Genomic DNA, 26175 nt, shown 5'->3' with positions numbered 1-26175 from the left:
GAATGATTTTATTCACAGCTAATTTGGGTACTCAATAAATATTTATTATCTAAACCTACCCACTAAACATTAAGTATTATTGCTGTGAGCAAAAACTTCGAAATGTGAGAAAGATAAATGTGAAAAAGTTAGTGAACAATCTATTATTTTAATATTGACTAATTAAAATATAAAACACTGTTAAAAATACTATTGGACAAAGATTAAATTATTACTAAACCGACACAAATTGTACCTACATAGTATAATTTTTACATAGCCTTTGGTCCTATCCGTGTGGTACCATGGATACAAGTAACGATAACGCCGATGAGCACTTATTATAAATTGAAATGTTGCTTTCATTTTGAGAATACGGCTGTATTTACAAACTCTAGACTTTGACGCTCTGAGAATAAAGGTGTTAGAAGGTGCATTTGTCTAATGGTACAGTTACACACGAAGTTCTCAATGATCACTTGACTACATTGATCCCTATAAGCGACGTTGTGTAAGTAATCAAACAGTTAATGAAAACGCGTCCCTTTTTTGCTGAACTAATTTGTTTTTATTTATTTCGACATGCAAGAAATAATGTAGAAGATCCACATATTTTATGGGACCATATTTAAAACAATTGGTAGGAAAAGTAAGATGCATTGGGGTAACTTTTAGAGCGGGATAATTTTGAATATATTCCAAAGCTTCTAAACTTGAAGTGCTTTCTACTGTAGCAACGGTAAGCAATATGCCTTGATTAAGCGTTGTAATAGCGTAAGTGTTGCCAAATTATGAAATGCTAAGTACCTACTGGTTTAGTAGATATTAGCATTTTTCAAAATTATTCCGCATCTGGAGTTATGCCAATGCATCTTACCCACACCTTGCCTAAACTGAAAGCTGAGGGCCTACCGCGAAAACCGAAATTCTTAAATTGCGGGGTTCTTTCTCTTTGACTCCAATGAAGGCGTAATTAGAGTGACAGAGAAAGATGCCCGCAATTTGATTACTTCGATTTTCGCGGTTATAGCCCAGACCGGCTAGCATGAGTTGCGTTCTCGAACGTGAGTCCATACTTGAAGTCGCGCTAGATGTATGAAGTCGCGCTAGAACTCAACTCATGCTAGCCGGTCAGTTTTGGTTCAGTTGTATTTAAATGTAAACATATGATTGAGAAGGTATGGAGCCACGTGAACAAGTAACTCAAAATCATCAAAAGTTACTACCTACTTATTAGATTTGTATATAATAACGCGGTACCTAATCTAATAAAACACACGCCTACCTACCTTACATAAACCTAAAGTTTTTATCAATGACTACTCTTATGGTGTTATATGTAGTTATCTTATTTTTTTTCGACGCCTCTAATTATTCTTATTGTCATAGTACTTATAACTTATAAATAACGTCGTGCTGGACGTTATATTGCGAATTCTTACCTACTTTAATCTTAATTCTTATTTTAGATAACAATATGCTGCCATCTATGCTACTATTCGCACTCTTATACGGCCTATTGTGCTTGAAAAGCTTTTACATGGTTTACTGAACATTGAAATTCATCGTACATAGTAGAGATGGCGCTGTTTTCAATACGCCTAAGTTTCTATCGGATATAATGGTAAATTGCCTTTAGAGAAATAGTGGATTAGTTACTATTTTGAAATAATATTGTAGACACGTTTTTACTTACTCGTACAAACTTCTTTTGCTACACTTGAATGTAATGAGGTGTTAGCCATAGATTAGTATATGTTATGGTGTTAGCTAAGGGTGTTAGGTACAGTAGACGTTAAATATACATATATTAACTTGTACTTTTCACCAACATGTACATGTAGGTACTTCTCAACATGTACTTTTTCACCTTACTGCTTTGTAATAAGGCGAAAAATGCAAACATATCTTTGACCTTTTATCTTCAAAGATAACCCCCAATTAAGAAAACATTATCATTACAGAGTTGAGAACTTTCGTTATTCAGCCTTGTTACTTTTTCCAAAAAAAAACAAAGTTTAATCAAAATGACGGAAAACCGTTGTTGCTAAATATGAAAACTCGCGCTATTTAATTTTATTTCATTAAAAACAAACTTACTTTTTCTTGTTTCAAAGAACTTGTTAACTTTGTATGTAAGGCGTCAGCGAATCCGTTTAAACTGAAAACTCGGTCCTAAAGGTTTTTAAACGAAAGAGAGGAAGAAATCTCCTAAATGCCTCCCACGCTTACAGACGCCCGCTAAATGCATTTAGTGAGCGACACAGGGCGCGTGCCCTTGGTCAGCTAAGTATATCATTGTAAATGATTAAATTGACACTTTAAATAAATAGGAGTTTACGTGCTATCCACCTAAAATATTTCCTCCTGTTTTTTATGCAATTGCCACTTCTTATCTAAGGTGATTTGCCTTTCTTTTTATAGTCAATTGAGATTATTGCGATTCTGTTTAGGACCGTATAGGACCTAAACAGAACCGCAATAAGGACATCATGGTAAGGCCCCAGAACTTAAAATGTAGGTATTTGTTTAAATAATGGATAGATCTGAACAAGAGCAATTTCAATTGTTCAACATTTTTGGACAATACCTCCATTATGTATAACAGTCCAACAGTCGTATTTACGAGTAGTTTTTTAATTGGATTGCAGAATACTAGAGGTATTCTGCAATGCAATGCCTCTAAACAAAAATTATCTGAGCAAACTCAAATCCTATTTCTGCAGCTCAACAAACTGTGCACCTCTATTTACGTATTTACCCAAATGGCTTCGTGTATTGCACCGATTTTCCGCTTGCGTTCGCGATTCGCTCGCCGACCGAAATACAGACCTCTCCGCTTACCGTAATAGCCGACGAGCGATTCATATTTGGTTTATGCCAGATTTGTGCACGTCAATAGAGTGCAGAAATGTTTGGAATTACATAAAATTATTAAACGTATAAATATTTGTACGTCTGCCTATCCCAAATAAATACTTATGTACCTATAGGTAGCAAAAGTAGCGAAACACGCGTACCAAGAAAACATTAGATAGGAACTTATTCCAATGTTGACCTAATAAGCTTTATTATTAATATAGCAGCGAAGCATTTTTGTGTTCCTTCCCTTTATAACCGAAGAAACTATTTAGATGTAATGTTCTTATTTAAAATTCTTAATGGAATAATAAAATGTCCGAATCTCTTAGAATTAGTCACTTTCAGTTGTCCGCACCTCCCCCTACGTTCCAGATCTCTATTTCATATCAGCTTTGCTCGTAAGAATTACTCTCGGCACACCTTTTTCAGACGAGTCCCTAGTTATGTTAATAAGCACTTACATGATATTGATCCTTTTCACTCTTCCCTGTCTAGTCTCAAAATTGAATTTAAACGTAAATTGTTTTAGTTTAAATATTAGTTTAGATATTAAAAATTGTTTTAAATAGGTAACAAAATGTATAAACGTAACTTTCTGATTGTCCTACCTTCCAAATAGTGAAATAAATTGATGACTACTTGTCTTATCCGATAACACTAAATTAGATATTGATGTTAAACCTATTTTCCAATCTTCTACGTACCTACCCTCTATATACCTTCACACAATACTGTTTCTTTTGAAGACTGGTAAATATAATTTAAGTAGGTATGGCTCATAATTTCAAATTTCTTTTTCTTTCTGCGGTTATTATGTATGTTAACATTATGTACTCATTAATGAACATCCAGGTCTGTTTCTTAAGTATGTTACTACATTGTACTAAAAATCCATTTGCACTAAGTGACTGTTTGTGTTCTAAATATATTTAAATAAAAAAAATCTAATTAGGTACCTAAGTCAAGGTACCTATTAGGTTTTTCATTCATTTTGTGATTATTGATAACATTGATAGTAATTACACTTACCTGCAATTTGAATTATGCACACAAGCCCGCACTTTCACGATTTACATTTACACTTCATGAAGGATTTGTTTACACTGAGGTACGTGATTGTATGATAGCACGTGTACTTAGCTGGAGCAACTGTGTTTAACTTCAACAGTCAAGGACCCTGGGGATATTCTGCAAAGTTTTCCAGGTTTTGGGCAAAGCATGCTACCGTGACAATTGATGGGTTATGGTTGTTCTCGTCTTAATTACGCTACTACACATCAGATAGACCGAAACATTGACCCATTATATACTACTTACGTGACTGTATTTATACTGAATAAGCAAATATAGCGACAAGTTTTATGTTTTCTACGCAACATATTTTTTGAACTTTTGCAGCCTTATTGGTTGGCGAGTAGGTATGTACAGGAAAAACGAAACAGGAAGGTCCGAAATGGAAGGACAAATATTGGCGTAACATAAACACTGCTGCTGGCCAATTCTCCGTGTAACCAATTGCACTATCGTGAAAATTGTATGATGGGACGGTTACTCGTTTTTCTTGCTGACCCTAATTGAAGCAATCACACGATAAGATGACGCCCACAGAACAAGTAGGTAGAATGGCGATGCGAGCAGGGTACGTGTCGCCGCCGGTTATGAGCAAACGCTCGCATGCTTAATACTCGCCCGCGCTGACCGAAAAACGTAAACGTGCCTTTTGCGCCACAATAACCTTCAGATTAAGAAGCCAGACATCAAATTTGTCTAAAGGAGGCGTATCTATTCACCACGCACACAAGTTTTTACTACCGTTGCGCGAGTGTTAGTAAATGTGGAGAGGAACGAACGGCGACACCGGTTCCGATACTAACTGCGCGCGATAGCCATTCTAACCTCTTTAATATGTTCTGTGATGACGCCACACGCAAACACTACGTATATTCATAATAGTTTTCTCAAACAAATATAATATATGTTTACAAACAAGATATATACAGTGGTATTACTAAAGAAAATAAATTAAAAACTAGCTTAAATCTAAAATAGGCCCTTGAGGCATTGTACCAATTTACTTTACTTTTTGTGTTGACGCTCGCTGCTGATGCTGCTATTAAGTATTTATTTAGTACCTAACTTAAGGTAATAAGGTAACCCCTTCGATATTTTCCTACGCCTTCAACGCCTTTACCTATCTTTATAACTACAGGAGCAGAAGCCTTAATTCATGCCCATATTAAATGAAAATGTAACAATGTACTTAAATACATAACACGACGTTAATGACGACCATTCAGATACCTATGTAGGTACTAGTATTTATTTAAGTAAGGCTAAATTTTCGATTTCAAAAATATTTCTTAATTCCACCTCATTCGCAAGTTTTATAACCCCGGGAAAAATAATTGTAGTCTTCTAGATATTCAGTTTTGCCTGTACCATCACACCACATGGTATCAGTACATGTTGACAATTTTAGTTAGCAGAATCCTTGTGCAGAATGTCCCCTATGGCGAGAGGGATCCCCCCTACAGCCACGATCACGATATTGTGAAATTGACGATCCATTTCCTTCCATTTTTAGTCTGACGAAACTCAGGATTACAGAAATTATCTTATTACTCATGCATTGTCGCCGCTTCCGTCCAACTAAGTATTTATGTTATTAATTTGAACTGTAACAAAATTACGTATAGGGGAAACTGGGGAGGGTTGATCACCCCTTTTATTTTTAGCAAAAATTTTCTTAACTATTGGCTGTTTTGAAAAACTTTATAGACCATACGATTCAGAATTTATCTGTTCATCAATAGTTTGAATTAGAACAGATTTGTGCAATAAATTAGACCATTATTTAATGAAAACCCATACTGTAGACTTTTACCATGTGTCCCCTATATTAGGGAGACTTGTTTACCCCTAATTGGGAGCCTTGATCCTAGGGGGATCAAGTGTCCCTGGTTCTTGGGACACATGGTAAACAGATTTTTACCATGTCTCCCCATACCAGATTCTCATTTACTATATAACTCGGATCGCTATTAGTAATGCATCTAGAATTTGGAAAACACACAGCAAACATATATATATTGTATCTTCCATACTTTGAGGTTGTATTTCCGGTTATCAGATGTGTTAGTCCGATGGGATCAAGTCTTCCATATTTGGGGACACTTGGTAAAAAGATTTTAAGCGGAAATGCCATACTTCGAGGGTTGTATCTACATTAATTTATTAACTTTACCTACAGGAAATTAATATTTTAAGGTATGAAACACATAATAATCCATAATCTTATGATTTTAAAATACAATGTAATTGTATTTTCCATACAACAACATAAAATTTGGAATCAATTTTTGTACCAACAAAAGTAAAAAAAAAGTCAGAAATTAAAGTTATAAACAAAAAAATTCTTGTAACAAGCAAGCTAAAGCTTTTAAAGTTCTTTTTAATGTATTTTTAGCTTCAGATACAGCATATTTTTATTTTCTACTGGTTTTTTACCCTTCTCTGGTCGTTATTATTTACTAAAAGTTTATAAATTTACCACGCACGTTTTGAGGACGGTGCTTGAGCTGCATAATCCTAAAATCCTTTCTACGGACCGTCGTCGGTTCTATAGTATAAAAGTTCGGAGGGCCATTGAAATTGCATCTCATCCGTTAAAACAAATATCGTTCGGTTGAAAAACCAAATATAGTTATGAGTGTTGTTTGTCGACCCCGGAACATCCCTAGTGTGTAAAACGTTTAAGTTGATAAACAAGACCAAGTGCGGGTAGTTCGTAAAATGTCGATGTCAACTTTTCTGAGACCACGGGGACAATTCCGTTTTCGAAACGTCGGAGGTATAATTGAAAACTAAATTATACAATTAATAAACAATAATGAGTCAACCTTGAAAATTTTAATCAGTGTTTCTCTGGTCGTACTTTCGCGGCATGATTTCCAAAAGAAAAGAAAATATTTATGATAGCTCTATGAATCATTTTGTAAGTAGATTGATTACAAGGTGTACTTGATCCATGTGGGGGTGACATGATCCCGGAATCATATCTCCCCTGGAGAAAAAGACTAAGTCTCCCCAAACATAGCAAGATTATAAAACGTGCCGTACTCGAAACTTGTGTTCGCGTATTTCAATGTAATCCAAGTTAATCATCACTTCAATAAACAACAAATAAAATAAGCACACTCACTAACATCATTTCCATCCCATGCTATAAAATAAATCCACGTAAAGCTTACCGAAAATGTAATATAATACGCAGAAAATCTTTTACCGTCCGCCATTTTTAAACCACTGACTTCTTCGATACAGCGCCATGACAGAACGTGAAGTTAGGAACGAATGAATGAGTGTTACTAGCGTAAAAAAATGTATTTCGTTTGGTTTAATAAAAAATGAAGTTTACCAAGTGTCCCCTAGGGATCGACCCTCCCCACCCTCACCTACTTATCATTATCACTAACTATACTTTTTTGTTGAAAAGATATGTGACCATACAAAGACATAGTGTGAACATACTAAGGGTAACACTGCAGGAGTTTGAACCAAGGAAGATATGGTGTACTGAAATAAATTGGCTGACCATAAATAAGGCTATTCTTGTGCAAACATCAAATGTCGCTTTGTAATAACTAATACCATAGAATAAAGACCGAAAGTGCATACATTATCTTTGACGGAGAATACTGTGTACAAACACGTTAATTACAAACAATGATGAAATATGATAATGGGCCCATAAATAATTATTTATTAGATTTACTTAAATAAATAAATAATATACACATGTAAATACGTATCTAACGTCAAAGTTTGTGAAAATATATCTATCAATGGAACTATTCTGACTTATATTAAAAACCTTCACACAGATCAGAGTTAGGAATTTTAAAATGTTGATGTCTCCATTTCTTGATTAAAATAAAAACATGTGTCACTTCGATTAAAATTCAATTGTTACTTAGAGTAAGATTAAAGAGAAGCCGTTGCGTCATGCATTAAACATAAACTTAAAAAAGCTATAATATTTAAATTTAATTTGTATATTCTGTGTTATAACATGGTTAACGTATACTTACGATAGCACTAAATTGGTGTATCCGGTGATAATTGTTGATGCAACAACAGTTATCTCATCGTAGGAATTATTTGGCGGTTAAACGTACATTCTGTATACATCAGGCGACGTGTAAATTTAGGTAGGTATTTTTAGGGTTCCGTAGCCAAATGGCAAAAAACGGAACCCTTATAGATTCGTCATGTCTGTCTGTCTGTCTGTCCGTCTGTCCGTCTGTCCGTCTGTCTGTCCGTCCGTATGTCACAGCCACTTTTCTCCGAAACTATAAGAACTATACTGTTGAAACTTGGTAAGTAGATGTATTCTGTGAACCGCATTAAGATTTTCACACAAAAATAGAAAAAAAACAATACATTTTTGGGGTTCCCCATACTTCGAACTGAAACTCAAAAATTTTTTTTCATCAAACCCATACGTGTGGGGTATCTATGGATAGGTCTTCAAAAATGATATTGAGGTTTCTAATATCATTTTTTTCTAAACTGAATAGTTTGCGCGAGAGACACTTCCAAAGTGGTAAAATGTGCCCCCCCCCCCCCCCCCGTAACTTCTAAAATAAGAGAATGATAAAACTAAAAAAAATATATGATGTACATTACCATGTAAACTTCCACCGAAAATTGGTTTGAACGAGATCTAGTAAGTAGTTTTTTTTTATACGTCATAAATCGCCTAAATACGGAACCCTTCATGGGCGAGTCCGACTCGCACTTGGCCGCTTTTTTTAATGAGGGTTTAAACTACACTAGACATTTTATGTGGTCTCGTAGGTCGTCTGTGTAGATGTTTCAATTGCTGAAAATTGGCTGAATGGAGCCAAACCACAATACACAGCAGATTATGCTGTTGACGGAAATAGGGTTGTTATGATTATAAGTGGTTAACTAAACAAAAATTAAACATGGCTTTAATTAAATGCGACATACCTATGTCTACATACTTTTGTCGCAATCTTTTAATTCATTTATGCTGATTATCTGCCCCACCACGCCCCAAAACTGTTGTGAAAACTGAGTCATTGAACATGGTTTCGGAATCAGTACTATAAATGCATTAGAGCTTTGTGGATTAAACACGTTCATTTATAAATATGTCGTGATTTTTATTATAACAAATTAATTTGAAACAAGACATCATTATGCCGGAAATAAAACAGTGTATATTTTTAAGTGTATGTTTATTTAGTTTATGTAACTGCGGTGACGTGTTTCATGAAGGTAGCAAAATAACTTTTTATCCCAATTATCCAGCTGAGTATTTTGGCTACGCCGTCGCTGTTGGTGAATCTGGGTCAGTATAATTATCGACTAGGTATTTTGCGGCATTTTTTTGTTACTTAGCCTTAGCTTACTTTTTTGTTAGTGTTAGTAATTAATGGTCGTTGCAATAAATTTAATACCTACTGCCGCTTGATGCCAGGCAGAAAATTGGTTTTTCTAGTGTACCTACTTAGTTGCATTTTTTTTTTCAATAATACTGGGTACCTATTCCTATGAATAATAATCTTCAAGTTAGTGAACGAATACTTAATCAAAACATATTTTAGTAACGTTAGCGTGTTCAACATTTACTCCCAAATTTTTGCAAAAGTGTATGTATCTACTTATGTATGTGCCTCAAGGCAAGACATTCAGAGTAGATTTTGTAAATATTTACCATCATCTTTTGTCTCATGGCTTGCAACTTAGCTGTTTTTTTACCATAATACTTATTGGTATATACCATAAATTTCTTTAAGAGGGGGCGTAAAGCCAGGAAATTAGAAGATATGGCGCGCCGCGCGAAACTTTCGACAGAGGATTTTGCGAGTGCGTGGCTTTAACATTTTGTTATCTCAATAACTCTGAAAGTATACCTACTTCTGATTAAATTGTTGCGAGTCAAATCTTTCGGCTATATCACTAGATATTTTATACTAAAATTGTACTGTTTCCGAGTGAATTTTTTCATGGCATTCGCCCTTGATTAAAACATGTAAAAATTCAATTTAAAAACTGCAAATTTGCGTTAGCCCCCTCTTAATACCTTGACTAAATAGAGTAACATGTAGATTCTGAGTTTTTTTTTGCAAAGACTTCTAGTCGGTGCTCCCAAGGCTTCAACCATAGGATTCAAGAAAATTTCAGCAGGCGTTGTATTCAACTGTTCTCTTCAAAATTTACAAACTTCAAATGTTTCCTGTACGCCTATGAAGATAAGAGGTACGCGAAGAGATGTTCAAAATTGTAAATAAGCCATATCATTCTATTTTGATCACAATGTTCGATACGGAAACTTATAAGATTCCCGTAGGCATTTTATGTCTATTGCTTTTTACTGACCAAGACTTGCAGGATGTTATAGTATTTTTTACATAGCTTGGGTACGGTCATAGCTGTCATCTCACTCATCTCAATACAATTTTGCGTTTTAAGGTTCCAGTTGACAGCTGTCACCGTACCCAAGCTATATAAAAATTTTATACTTACAGGCCTAAATAGCCTTCGAAATGGAATGTGGTTTGGCGCTAGTTTGGCAGTAGGATCTAACGGGAAAGTGGTGGTAAGCGTGTTTTAAATAAATATTCTTAAATTAATTCACATATTCTTAACAGTATGGTTTAACATTGCCTTCCATGCGCAACATGCTTGTCTTGAAAACAGGGATTCAGCTACTCTGTTTTATGGTGAAACACTGTCTTTTTAGCCAGACAAAGTTGCTTTAGTTTTATATACGATGTAAGATGAGATGAGTTATGTAAGATGTTATCTAGGTTAATCGTGATTACAACACATTCAATAGCCACTTAACCGAATATACATCTATACCTATTTAAGGCCCCGTACCTAAAATGGAAAAAGTCGGAACTCTTATAGGATCACTCGTGTGTCTGTCCGACCGTCCGTCACAGCCAATAGGCACAGAAACTACTGGACCGTTGGAGTAGAAATTTGGGACATAGGTACAGTATAACGTGAATAAATAAAATTCAAAACGTGGGGTAAATTACTAAATACAATTTTGCTAACTATAGGTAAAATGGGTTTTGACATCGTTAATTTTCAATTGTAGGTATTTATGAGTTTTATCTGTCAAAAAATTGTAAGAATACGAAATGTAACAAACAAATAATAACCAAAAATGTATTTTTAGTCACATTTTTATTTAATGTTAATGTATCTAAACTTTTTAATAAATATATTGAATTTCCCTTTATTTTATTGTGGGACGTACCACATTACAATCCAAATATGTGGGTTCGAACCCCACGTTACCAAAGATGATCACGATTCATTCATTTTTTCAATTTCGTAGAGTCTCTATAGAGAGACTACAATTACAACGCAACTGTACAATTTGTACAGTTTTATTTACCTAATCATAATTCTGTTTTCGTTTCTAGATCTGCGCCCCCCGCTGGGCTCGCATTCGTAAATACGATGACGGAGAAACACAGAAGGCCGATGTAAATGGTGCCTGTTATATAAAAATGAAGCGCCGAGAATCCTTCTTATTCCCTTTGGATAATTATCGTGAGTAGACACTATAAGTATTGCTGATTCAAACTGATAAGTGTTTTGGTATAGATACCTAATATTGTCGGTATACTTCTAAAACATGATAACTAACTGAAACATAGTTTCGAGAAAACACGAGTTGAAACTTTGACCCTCAAATATGGGAATTTAGAAACGATTTTTTACTAATTTAGTTCTACACATGAAATTTTTGGGATGTTATTATTGCCTTAAATTGGTAAAATTGATATTTTAAATTCGGAAAAAGTAAAATATTGGCCGACAGTAAAATGGGATGTGTTAGTTATCATGTTTTGCCTGTACACAAAATCGACTAACTTTTGTGTATTACGTAAAAATTATATAAAAAATGAATATGAATGATAGAAAATAATGAGAAAGAAAAAAAAATATCTTTTTACGCGCCTTTATAAGCAAATTATAAAAACTAACGTAGCAATAATAATCTTTAATAGAAAAAAACCGACTTCTCTAACTACTAGCCTGGACCCACTTAACCACTCACATGATTCCAGCAACTAGAGTTTCAAGATTGCGCACCTCTAACATGATCGTCGCAACTCGAGTTGCAAAAGGAGTGTATGCGGTTTTTTATTTATTATCTGTGAAGGGCTGCACAGATACGGTATAAACAATTTTTAAAACACAGACTACCAACGTGACAATATTTAAAAAATGTTTCAACCATATAGACACAACCACAGTATTTCTTATCTATTTTACTTTGCAAGTTGTTCAGGAAGTGCGATGTGTAAAAAGTTGCTGCGTGTTTTAAAATGCCTCAAGTATTCAAATTTAGATATTTCTATTAGTAATGTATATTAAACTACTCCGCGTTTATTGGTCTATTAGTTTAAAACTATATTTTAGACCTACTTAATATTGATGACCAAATAATATCACTTCAAAACAATAGTTCTGTAGATTCTTGACGTGTTTCTTATTTGAATGCCCTACATTTCTAAGATTACTAAATATATCTTGAGCAACTAATAGACATTAACTAGTTCGATTATTAAGTTACATTAATAAACCATAGAATGTATTAAATCACTGTGTATTACACAGGATTAGCGATCAAAACATGTGACGGTAAATTGTAAGTACAAACCCGGCAACTGTGGTTGCTTAAAGCATTTCTGCATATCGTAAGGCATGTGGTGTACTAGACGCGTTGCATACGCGTTTTGGGATTTTTTTTACTACTTACTTATAATTTGTATTTACTAATATTTCTTTGCTATTTACATTGAATAAACTAAATAATTATACGATTAAATAAATAATTAATTAGGTATTACAATTTTAAAGTTCCTATTTCTGTTGAACATCTGCACCGCGCGCTGTTGTGTCTCCACCCTAAATGGGTAGCCATCTTTATTTTTGAGATGGAAGAAGTCAGTTTACCGGCTTATTTACGTTTGTAATCAGTATAATTTTATGTGTTAATAGTTATTATTGGTTTATTGTGCTTAATATGTTGTGAAGTGTGTGTTATGGTGGATGTATTAAACGTATTAGTGTAGTTATAAGTTAGTTCGGTTGTTGGTGATCGGCAATTATAAAAACACCAAAATTTAGTAGGTACGTAGATACTCTTTTGTTATTTTAAGTTATATAGCTACTATCATCGTTAACATTGCATAAGTTATGCATTTTATTTCAAGATTATTAGTGTCTTAAACTGTTTTTTACTATATTTTAGTACTTCAGTGTCTAAATTAGCCACAAAAAAATCATGAACATAATATATAGTTTCACAGCAGATTGAGCAATTCGAAAGTTTCTTATCGGAATTTGAATTAGTTTTACTCGGCAATTTCATAGGTGAGCTATCAAGATGTTTAGTACCAATTAAAAGCTTATTAAGTCTTCTTTAAATTGAATACAAAAAAAAGATACGTTATCGATTTAGATTTTTAATTAAAAATAGTTTTCTACTATAACGCGGACATTATTTCATTGGGTCAACTTTGTGAATTTTTAATAATTATTTTTATTATAACAGCACAATGCTATACTAGTAAAATAAATTCTTTGTTTCTTTATCATTAAAAAACCAAAAGAATCGTTGCAAATGCTTTAGCAGAAGTAAAGTTATCGATTTTTGAAAATATCATGACACTGTGCCGTCGTATCTGCGAAATGGCAGAGCAGTTCAGGGCACCTTTTGTTAAAATCGGAATCATGTGAGTGGTTAACGGCGCTTATACTTTATTTGGTAATATGTATACATTTTATGGTAATCATAGTGGTTTGTTTAGTTTAGGTATCATAGTGGTTTTCCGGATCAAGGCCCGGGTCCGTGTCCTGATGCGGGTCCGAGTCCGAGTACGGGTCCGAGTCCGAGTACGGGTCCGAGTCCGGAGTCCGGGGCCCAGTCCAAGTCAAAATCGAAATTCAGAATCACAAAACGTGTACTATGCGTCGTTGAAGAGTTCTGTTCTGATCATCATCAGCAGTTCCGCTTCATCAAATGCCACAGTTTGTAATGTAAATGCTTGATTTTCTGATGAAAATATATAAAATTCTATACGTATGCCTTTAAGATTTGAGGAGTTCCCTCGATTCCTCATGGATCCCATGTTCAGGACTTGAGATTGACATAAATGTGCCTAAAAACCTAACTTGCTTAACAAACATAACGAAAAGGACAAATCGCCAAATGCGAGCTATGCGTCGTTGAAGAGTTCCGTTATGATCATCATCAGCAGTTCCACTGCATCAAATGCGACAGTTTTTAATGAAAATGCTTAATTTTTTGATGAAAATACAAAAATCTCTATATGCATGCCTTTAAGATTTGAGGAGTTCCCTCGATTCCTCATGGATCCCATCATCAGAACTCGAGCTTGACAAAAATGTGGCTTAAAAACTTAACTTGCTTAACAAACATAACGAAGAGGACAAATCGTCAAACGTGTACTATGCGTCGTTGAAGAGTTCCGTTCTGATCATCATCAGCAGTTCCACTTCATCAAATGTCACTTTTTTAAATGTATATGCTTGATTTGTTGATAAAAACACAAAAATCACTATATGTATGCCTTTAAGATTTGAGGAGTTCCCTCGATTACTCATGGATCCCATCATCAGAACTGGGTTTTGACAAAAACGGGACCAATCTGTATGCATATACATACAATCAAAAAAAAAATCAAAATCGGTCCAGTAATGACGGAGATATGGAGTAACAAACATAAAAAAAAATAAAAAAAAAAAAAAATAAAAAAAAACATACAACCGAATTGATAACCTCCTCCTTTTAGATTTGGAAGTCGGTTAAAAAGTAATAAATGACATGACATGACATGACATGTTATTATTTACAGGTAAACAATTATAAGTGAATTCTTATTATATTTTACGTGACCAATTTTATGAAAAATGTAGTTTTAAATACCCTTATTATTTTTTACGTGCACATTATATTTTATTTCTTGTCTGTTAGTACGTTTTAACACTCTCTAACTCTCTAAATAATAACAATAAATTAAAAAATACCACACATATATATATAAAACATTAAAATTTGAACAAAACTGTATATACAGGGTGCCCAGTAATTAGTGGATAACCTTCTAACCACCGACAGAGCACCTTAGGCTGGTCCAGAAAATGCACTTATAGGTCTAGTAAAAGTTTCGTGGTTTTCGAGATAATCGAACTTTTCTGTCTTTTTTAATGGCTAGGCTCCATACTTCACTTTAATCACAATCTAGGCCATATCTTTGTCTGTAAAGATGTAATTAGCGTGTGTGATACCATTTTAGAATCAGTATTAGATAAACTATTTTTAAGAAAGTTGGCCATTCTGTTCTCGATACATTTTTTTATCACCACAAACGATCAAACTTATTGAAATTTTTTAAGAAAAAATTGATTGGAATTTTTTGTGTGGCTACCATAAAGCGACAACCATAGGTCCGATCGCTGTGTATCGCTCCAACCTATGGTTATCGCTGCCACGACATTGAGCGACTTGCGACGGTGGCAGCGATAACCATAGGTTGGAGCGAGACACAGCGATCGGAGCTTTCGTTCCCACCTATGGTTGTCGCTTTATGGTGGCCACACAAAAAATTCCAATCAATTTTTTCTTAAAAAATTTCAATAAGTTTGATCGTTTGTGGTGAAAAAAAAATGTATGGAGAACAGAATGGCCAACTTTCTTAAAAATAGTTTATCTAATACTGATTCTAAAATGGTATCACACACGCTAATTACATCTTTACAGACAAAGATATGGCCTAGATTGTGATTAAAGTGAAGTATGGAGCTAGCCATTAAAAAAGACAGAAAAGTTCGATTATCTCGAAAACCACGAAACTTTTACTAGACCTATAAGTGCATTTTCTGGACCAGCCTAAGGTGCTCTGTCGGTGGTTAGAAGGTTATCCACTAATTACTGGGCACCCTGTATAACTCATTTTTGACCATTTTGTCAGTTATCATGTTTTGGAAGTATACCGACGATATGTAGGTAGTACTTACTTATAGCTAATAAACATCCGTTATGATCTTTCAACAATTACATACATTGCTGTGTTGCCAGAAAACAGTTTTGAATAGATATACCGAATCTAGAAGTAGTTGCCCAGAAAAAAACATACAAACAAAATATTTTACCTGTTTTTGATTAACCTTCCGTTTTACTACATATTTAATTCACAGAAAAACAATGGTTCCAAATCAATAACTCAAGGACTGAGTACGTAGACTACCATCTAAATGCAAAGAGGACTTCTATTAAGTATTATACGCTGGCTCAAGCTGGCATGGCCCTCAAGGTCACCGAGGATAGAATCATCATCGGAGCACCGGGCTTGCTGGTGTGGTCAGGTGAGTCTCTATTTGCTTTGATAGCACAAATAGGGTTGTTAGTAGCTAGTCCTAAAGCTCTAATACTTTATTACAGCAGAACTAAGGGGGTGTACTGCAATTGGTTTTTTTTAATTACTTCCTTGCCGAACAACAAGTGTTTAAGGAGAGTGCCGTAAGTTCAGGTTCTTCTCACACTCTCACTGAACGTGAGCGAAGCGTGAGCCATACGGCTGTGCGTGCCCGGGTTCGCGGTGTCATTAATTGTTTCTTAATTATTATTTTTAGTTAGTATCATATAAATATGGGAAATTATAAGCGTAATTTTGATGTTTTTAGCTTTTGAGCAAAAATTGGTACAAAGTTTTAATGATGCGTTTTATAAGAAGGGTTTTTGATGTTTTTCTATCGAGCGAAAGTTATTTAATTAAGTTTTGAATCAGTTAAGTTACTTGAGAAAGGCCTCAAGATTGCTATTCATATTTTTTGGCAAAGAACTGTATTATGATCTACGCCACCACGTTACGAGTTTTCTAAAACTCGGTTGGCTGAACCCACTGCACCCTAAATAATTTGTTTGTGTGGAATGAAGTGTACCTATTTTGTTTGTTTATTGAACAATCGTTTCCAGGTGGAATAGTACAATACACATATAATCCTGCTGAAAATAGTATTAGTTATTTTCAAGAAGCAACTTACAATCCTTTCTTCACTTACGATGTTCGCCCCGACGAATATTTTGGTGAGTAGGTACGGAGCCTTTTCATTTAATTTTAAATGTTACATAGGATATTATGTATAAGAATATTGTATAAGGATAGAATAAAGTAAGTGATTAAGGGCCCGATTCGGATTTTGAAATAGACATCTACTAGATATCTTTTAGACGTCACCAAGATACGATAACGATATGTTTAAGATCTAACCTGTCAAATTTGACATTTCTGCGATTCTGGAGATACTCTTGAACGATTTCCACAAGATATGACTTAGAGATCCAATTCACATCTAACAGATATCTAACACTATCTAACGTAAAAGTGCCATTGGTTGCCCGAATTGAGCTGCAAAAGAGAACTAGTTGAAATCTAAACTATAACGTATCTAGAATGGATCTAGTACGTGTCGTCTCTTGTGAATATCTTGAAGTTCGAATATGGCAGTAAGTCATAATTAAAATTTATAGGCAATGTTTTAGTACTTCAAGTTTTTGGATAATTAAATAAATATAAGTTATTAAATAAATATTCATCAATTTTACACAAATCGACCTACTGTCACGACTAGGATAAGGAGGGCGATGTACCAAAGTATAAACAGTACATGTGCTTTTTACCAAGAATGGCAAGAATCATCTAGGTACTTGTAACATACTTATACATAATATTATTTTTCTAAGTTCGCCTCATATTATTTAAGATGGTCACATGGATAAACAAAATGGGATGCTCGAGTATTTTGGTCATATCCAGTTTTAAGTTCTAATGTGTTTCTTCTGTTTCCGAAAAGGGGTTGGAACAACAATGCTCCCTTTTGGTCGGGACAGGTTTTAACCGATAAAAATCATAACCAGAGATTTGGATCCAGTAAAACTCTTGTTATTCTGTATGCCCTTTTTCACATGTCAACAAGTCTAACGAAGTGATTTATAAAACAACCATTTCAGGATACAGCGTGGAATCCGGTGTGTTCGAGGATGGCGGTAAGACTCTCTATGTGGTCGGGGGTCCGAGGGGAATACGAGGCTTTGGCATGGTAAATACACTTTTATGAACTAAGTATAAGTTTATATTGAAGTGAAACGCGCATTATTGAAACAAGACACAATTCAACCCGATTTGCACTTTGCAACACACGATGCCACGACAGTTTTGAAAATTCATCGTGTTTCACTGTATGTTTGTGCATTGGTGCGTGGCTTTGGGTCTTGACGAGCAAAACACTGCGGTATAGGCATACGCATACATATGCCTAATAATGCCTATGTCGTCTTGGGTGGCAAAACTGACATTAGATACGTCGATATGTGTATGCGACTGCGTGATGAGCATATTCATAAAATTCTTAATGTGGGTTATGCCATAAAAAAATATTGATTTGATTCAACTAGACACTTCTAATCATTTCTACTATTCTATTTCCTTTACATACCTACTACATACTTACTACATTTCTCAGGTCCTAGTGATTGAGCCCGCTACTACAGAAGTGGCGCCTCTCAATATCCTTGCCAAACTCGAAGGCCCACAACTTGGTGCTTATTTTGGCGCTAGTCTCAGCTGCTTAGACATTAACGCCGATGGCAGAATAGACCTTCTTGTTGGGGCCCCCAACTATGTGAAGCAGTTTTATAAAGATGATTTATATGACCAAGGATCAGTGTTCGTTTATTTAAACAAAGAACAGGTAAAATTAATTAGACACAAATACTTGGGAAATTTACAAAGAAATGACATGACTGTAAAAAATGTTATTAAACTGTAAACAATATTTTAGGAGACAGGTTTTGTTCTTGAGTACGCTGGGCACGTGACCGGATCAGAAATCAATGGAGCAAAGTTCGGCTACTCTATTGCAGATCTAGGAGACGTAGATGTAGATGGATACCATGGTAATAAATAATCAATGTTGAGATGTATGTACCTAAAGGCCGGAATGAGGGTCACTTACTTTTAATTTAATCGCTAAATAATTAAAAACTTTTTTTTCAGATGTAGCTGTCAGCTCCCCTTGGGAAAATGAGGGCGCTTAATTTATAGAGGAGACAAAAACGGACTTAGAAGTCGTTATATGCAAAGAATCGTGGCGAGTGAAGCTCGTGGATTTGGCATGGGTTTAACAAAGGGCTTCGATGTGGACCATAATAATTGTAATGGTAAGCAAGAATAATATGTAATACCTACATCTCAAATATTTACTAAATTACAAATTTAAACTATAACATCTTTTTAGACCTGGTTATTGGTGCGTACAAGACCAATGCAGTCTATATGTACAGATGTATTCCTACAGTAAAAGTTGAAGCAATTATTAAGGTACCGGGGGCACTCAACTTGCCGCAAAACACGACGAATTTCACTGCTGAATTCTGCGTGAACGTGCGGCCGCTAAAGGACTATAATAGGACTGTAATCAACATGGGTCAGTACAAACGAAAGATGCTTTTAACTTTAAATCCTGCGCCAGTAACTGCCGTACTGCTTCATTTAAATTAGCTTATTCTGGATTATAAACGTGAAAAATAATATTCAGTAACACACTATAAGAGGAAATTGCGTTTATATTCAATGAATATTATTCATTTTATAACCCTTATTGATTTTTTCACAGAATTCAATGCATTGGTATCTATAGACCCTGAGGGAAAACGAGCAATAATTGCTGGAAATTCAATACACTCATACAAAGTATTCGCTACGTCTTTGTCTGACAATTGCGATGTTAAAATTATTGAAATGGAGGTTTGTATTTATATTATTAAAATACTATATTTTAAAGCACCATGTATATATAAATTGATTTTAAATACTATTTATTTAATGGATTTTGTGTATACAGATTTCATCAGATCTATCAAGACCTATAAAGATATTATTTGATCTGGAACCTATCGATAGAATGCAAGGTAAACATTTTTTCTCCTTTCAAAAATCAATTCTAGTATTTAACACGTATTTAAATATCAAAACAATCCCCTACATTTCTTTATTTTTTCAGTCAATCCCACTCAGTTTAAATCGGACGCTGGGAGAGAGTCCGAAGACTCCAATTTACACTCAACTTTGAATCTTCAATTGGTGAAAGAATGCGGAAAGGATCTTATTTGCTCACCGTGGCTCGAAATGAGCATAGAACCAATCAATGAGTAAGTTGCACGCATCTTCCGATTTCGTATCAAAAACAAGTCATCATTGACATCTATTTAAGTTTTATTGGTACACGGCGGTTTTAGCTAGGTGGAGGAAATAAAGGTTATGGACAAAATTACAGTAATGTCGTTAATACACGAAAAGTATTTGCTTAATTAACTCCGTAACGTACGGTACGTTTTAATAATTAAATATGCACATAAAAATAAACATTTGATAACGTTACACGATACACGTTATACGTTACATATCTTAATGTCAATGCAACAGGTCAGACAATAAGTTACTGTGAGCTGTAGACCTCGCGATAAGCTTAAAAATGTTTTATAAAAATACTTCGTTAAGCGCCACTTGCAGTTGCACCAACCCACTAACCTGGGGTGTGCCGGGGTGAACCGGTTAAACCGTTATCCCGGTGTCATATTGTACTGGTAACTATGGTAACTGCAGGTTTAACCGGTCAACCACGGGTTTGTGAATGGTGGAAGTGGCCCTAAGTCATTATTACAGCGAACTCACAAGTGCCATAAACCCTACTGGCGCTCAAAAAACTCCTTATTTTTAATACTACGTTGGTGGCAAACAAGCATACGGCTTGCCTGATGATGAGCAGTCTCTGTAGCCTATGGACGCCAGCAACCTGCCACTCTAGAGGTGTTACACTATGCGCGTTGCCCGACCCTAACATTGCGGAGTGACTATAGGTAACTACCGAACCTGCTCACAAAATTTCACGAGAACCGGTTGCGGCCTGCAGAGGAGAACACCCGGACATACGAAAGCATTTAAAAAAATATTGATATAACAGAATAAATAATTGTAATAATAGTACTTACCCGTTCCAAACTCAAGCTTGCGTTACTCTTTGGTTTGTTTTTTATTCACGCGACACTGACAAAGTGTTAGTCCTAGCCTAGCAGGTGATAGCTAGTGACTGTCGGCTTCGACTCATGCGGGGTGAAACGGGAAAGGTGCGGTAGGGAAACACAGTGTGTCTTGACACGTGAACGAAAAGAATTGCCGTGGAAAAACTTCACACAAATCTCGTTCGTATGATAAAGTTTTTGCGGTACACGTGGTTAAGCTATGGAATGAGTTGCCTCCTTCCTTAAGGCCATCGCAGTTCGTGGTATCGTTTAAGGGGGCCCACTGATGACCAGTCCGCCGGACGATATCGGAATGTCAGTTTGTTCGGAGCTGCCACCTTTTGCGTTTAACTGACAGGCCGATATCGTCCGGCGGACTGATAATCGTTGGGCCCCTTTAAACATAAACCTATTGACAGGGTGACGGTGCCAATTTTTTGAGAAACATCCAAAGATATTTAAGCATCACATGAGGCTTTTCAAATTAGCCACTGTTAACTCAACACGACAATATCTGCGTAGACCTTACATTCCAGGTTCTGTAGGAAGACTTGGAGCTATCGTCAGGGTACTCAGTAAAGAAGAACCGGCGTTTGGAGTACGCATCAACTTGACGTTGCCTTCGCTGCCTAAGAGGGTGCCGAAGACATGTTTTTTACAAGGCACGGGTACTGTACGAAATCTAAAATATTACCTATTCAGAAATAGACAAAGTAATTTAATGTATTGAACGTTATTACCGCGTTATGGTAAAGATGGTGCCTATGAATTAAAATTATAATCGGAATAACTAGAACTGGTTTTTGACAGTTATGAATTGAACCTTTTATATATTATATGAAGAATTATCAGTTTTATTTTGTATTGTTTTTAAGGATTAAACTTGACCTGTAACCTACCTTCGCCATTCTACCGAAATCAAACCGAGACATGGGAAGTTGAATTCGAATACACCCAGGAAATGAGAGATATGGGTGTAGCCATGATAGATGCAATCATCGACGATCCTGTGACCAACAGAATCATCAGCGGTAACTCTTCGCAGTACCTGGAGATCACTATTATGCCTATGGCAAATATTAGCGCCACTGGGTAGGCAAAAAAAAATTTAAATGGTTTTAGATAAGTTTTTTTGTGCCATTTATTGATTTTGATTGGTTAGTTGAGTGATATTGGTGTACAGATACAATATTTTTTGACACTTTTTGTTAAAATGATTAAATCTGGGCAAGTACCTGAATCTCCGTACTCAATAACATGATATATTAGTTGGTCGTTCGATTTCAGAAAAGCACTACCAAACACAACATTGCCAGTTTCTAGAGGAAAATTGAATGAGGGTGGCCATATTCCAGTTGTTCACTATTTTCAGGTTAGTTTAAAATTTTGTTTTTATTACGTTACTATAGTTTCGTCGTTGGCCGTCATTAGAAAAAGGCGACAAATTGAAAAAAATTAAGTGCGAAGGAAGGGTTGTGTCCCATAGAAAATTTGAATTTCGCGCCTTTTTCTACTGACAATGTGGGTTTGCCAGACTACGAGTACAATAACATTTCACAAAAAAATATAAATCATTAAAATAACGAATCGTAAACAAAAAACAGAAGAACTATTTTACTGATTCTAAAACAGTATAATAAATAAAAATATTTTAATAATAAATAATTGTTTATTCTTTTAGGTCACCAATGCCGGACCATCCGATTGTCATGAACTGAGCGGCACAATACTTGTGACAGGAAAGGTTGGAGCCCTTTAATAGTGTTATCACTGGCTAATATGATTTAGTCCTTGTGACAGTCAAATATGGAAACGAGAAATTATATAATGATCGGACGTAGTCCCCATTTTACTCTCTGGACCTTTCGTTTATTTTTGTTTCTTTATATTTTTATTGTTAGAAACTTTAATAAATATGTATGGGATTTGTTTTTACTACTCCAGCTTGTAAAGGCAATCTTTATTTTTCGAAAATCGATCAGAAAGTTGCATAATGTTCACAAGAGTGGCAATAGTAGTTTGTGTTACAAGGGATCAAAATGATATATTTCCGTCAAGGGCGTACATTGAATCCTGAATGAAGGGATGGATTCTACAATAGAACCCCGAACGTAGTGAGGGATTCTAAAGTAGAATCCTGAGCGTAATGAGGGATTCAACTGTTAACGCCCAAGATGAAATAATTTTGATACCGTGTGACACATACTGCTTTTCACATCAACTATGAGGAAAATAAAAAAATCTTAGTGTTGACACAATCTGATGCTTAAATAGATTATTTAAGCTAAAAAAATAATGTGCAAAAAAATGTAAAAATAATGTGCTAGAACAGAAAAGTGCCACTTTGATCCCTCCTAGCAGGGAAGAAAAAGCTCTTTTGCGAATAGGTGGTGTGAAAAGATATTTTCACCTCAGCAGCTCGAACAAGGGTACTTTGCTACTTAAAAACAGTGAGCAAAATCGCATTTTGCTCACTGAGTGAGACAAAATGAGCAAAATGCGATTTTGCTCACTTAGTGAGCAAAATGTGATTTTGCTCACTGTTTTTAAGTAGCAAAGTACCCTTGTTCGAGCTGCTGAGGTGAAAATTTAATTGTTGGTATATCTTAAGAAAACATGAGTGAATAGAGGTAAGTGATGAAGAAGGAATACATTTTTCGGGTTCTCTAATATGTTCTCACTGCTGAGGTGAAAAATGTTGTGTACTACACGAGATCAAAGTTATTTACATCTCGTGCGCTTTTGAGTCCCTTACTACGCTCAAGATTCTAAATTAGATTCACTCGCTACGCTCGTGAATCTATTATAGAATCTTTCGCTTGCACGGGACTCAAAATAAGCACTCGAAGAAATATCAAACTTTGATCTCTTGTTGTACAAATAACTATTGTCACAAATGTTGAGTTGTTTTATTTTTAGGTGCACCTTGCCTCAAAAGAAATAGCCGGCTGCGAAGAGAGCGGGGACCCTGACAGCTTGGTCCTGGCGTGCACCTGGTCTGTGAACGCCATGCAGTCCTTGCCTGTCGTGCTGTCGCTTCGCTACGATCTTGATGCAAACGGTGAATGTCTTCCCTTAGCATTAGAGTCCGCCTATGCTTAACTCTTTGTCGACATGCCACGCGACAATGATACAATGAGAATCAAATTTCTAAGAAAATAATTATGACGTTTATAATTGTGCTACCGGGGAGTCAAACACATTTTAGAAAAAGGTCACTTCTGTGGACAATACAATCAAAGTTAACGACTCTGCTCTGGTACATAGCTAGATATTCCGTTTTTGTTATTTGAGTACTGAAAAAATGTATCCCGCCTGTAAAGGTGCTGCGTAAAAATTTGCTTTAGGTTCCCTTAAATTTTCGATGTCTACAGGAAAAACGCGAACTAGTTTGCAAAAAAATGTGTATTATACCCTACCCCCACTTTGTTGCTGCCAAGTCAAAGAGTGCACTGGGGTAGCTTCGATAGCAGAATAATTTTGATTGCAAATATGTACTAAACTGTTCAGTAGCGACTGAAGAAAAAGCTTCTACATACAGAGTTAACAACATTGAACATTTTACAGGAAAATCTCTCATGGCAGATACGACACACAACATATCCTCAACTTTATTCCTTGATCGGCAAAATAAGTAAGTTCAGTACCTATTTATAAGTAGGTACCTACCTACATAATTATGCAATTTTTGCAATTAGTACTTTATGAAGCTGTCTTTTTAATCATTCACCTCAACTCTCATACAAAGATCATGGTTGTAATTTTATATTAATTAAGTACTTACGTATTTCTTTTTTATTCTTATCTATCTAATCGAACTTAATAATCAATAGTTGATATTGTTTTTATTCCAGATCGATCACCCTCACTACAACATTGATTTTGGACCAGGCTCCTGAGCTTTGGATAGCATTTGTAATAGCTATAACCGTCGGCCTTCTATTGCTGGCTATTTTATCCTATACTTTATACAAAGTGAGTAAATGCAACGATTTGATAAGTATCTCCTTTTGTTCTCCTAAGCTCTTTTATTGATTTAATGATAAAATATAACTTACTTATTTAATATAGTAGGTATACATAGTTATTTGTTATTTGCTTCACAAAAGAGCACAGTTGTTGTATCTACTATTGATATCTGAGCAAGCGAAAGATTCCTATATTGGGATCTTGAGCGTTGCGAGGGTTTCAAAGCATGAGGGTTAAACAAACTTCGATACCGAGTGAAACACAATATTTTTCATCACACGAACGCGCGGAACATTACAAAATAAATCCGAATAGAATAAGTCAATTGACCCAACCGGCTAATATACGGGAAACACTCAAAATTTGCATAAAACTACTTCGCCCCTCTTGTGGATACATATAACGCAACTTTTTCATTCGTTTTTGAAGAACAAATAGAGCCTTTACGATAGCTGGTCTAATGAAAAAAAAAATGGATATTCTATTCTAACAAACATATCACAGTCAAAATGTTTGTGTTTTTCAGTTGTTTTGACCTTATTGAGCAAAAAAATTGGGAGTTATTTTTTGACATTAAGCTGATAAAGATTAGGCGGCTAGTGTAAATTTATATAAAAAATAAACAGTATTTTTCAAACTTAATTTTGATTTCAGTGCGGATTCTTCTCGAGGATAGATCCTCAAGAATTAGAGAAACGTCAGAAAAACAAGATACCTCTTGAAGACCCTGGCTGTTATTCCAGACTCCATTCTCAATCAGAAACTGTAGCTACTCTTGGATTGAATGAAGGAAATTATAACTGGGTTGATTCATCTGAACTCGGCAATAGTAGCAGCCTCCCAGCAATCCCTTTTCAAGGCCCGTCTACGTCTAATACGCTAAATACGAACTGTTCTCGTTCGCCTACAACTATTTCAGAAGTAACGGCATTTTACAAGTCTCTCCAAAGACAGCTATCGTTGGAGTCAGATTCTGGCATTATTGATTAGTTGACTTAGGATAACTCACGCTATTAGACCGGGCTGTACCCGGGCCGACGTGTCATTGACGGCTGATCGGTGATCACGTGGTGCCTTCCATAGAAAACGAAGCTCCGGAAGCTTCGGCCCGGCCCCATATTTCTGCAATCAGTTTGTACGAATAATCATTAGCTAATGAGATTGTATGCATTAAAGTTACTCATAGACAAAAGATAGTTATC

General features: G+C 35.4%; 1 protein-coding gene across 1 annotated transcript; it reads left to right on the top strand.

Annotated features, from left to right (window-relative positions):
* The first annotated feature begins 16226 nt into the window (after positions 1-16226).
* Positions 16227-25963, top strand: LOC134647724 (integrin alpha-PS3-like). The gene is given in 18 exon segments (XM_063502067.1): positions 16227-16290; positions 16901-17011; positions 17936-18024; positions 18448-18675; positions 18766-18880; positions 18981-19016; positions 19019-19144; positions 19222-19410; positions 19600-19730; positions 19828-19894; positions 19987-20134; positions 21527-21672; positions 21880-22096; positions 22292-22376; positions 23924-24065; positions 24572-24638; positions 24859-24979; positions 25628-25963. Coding segments are annotated over 18 exon segments (2418 nt in total).
* Positions 25964-26175: the final 212 nt, after the last annotated feature.

This window comes from Cydia amplana, chromosome 1, assembly GCF_948474715.1.
Source record: "Cydia amplana chromosome 1, ilCydAmpl1.1, whole genome shotgun sequence".
In the NCBI taxonomy this organism is placed as follows: Eukaryota; Metazoa; Arthropoda; class Insecta; order Lepidoptera; family Tortricidae; genus Cydia; species Cydia amplana.
The sequence above is the reverse complement of the archived record's forward strand: the minus strand, read 5'-3'. Positions and strand labels throughout refer to the sequence as shown.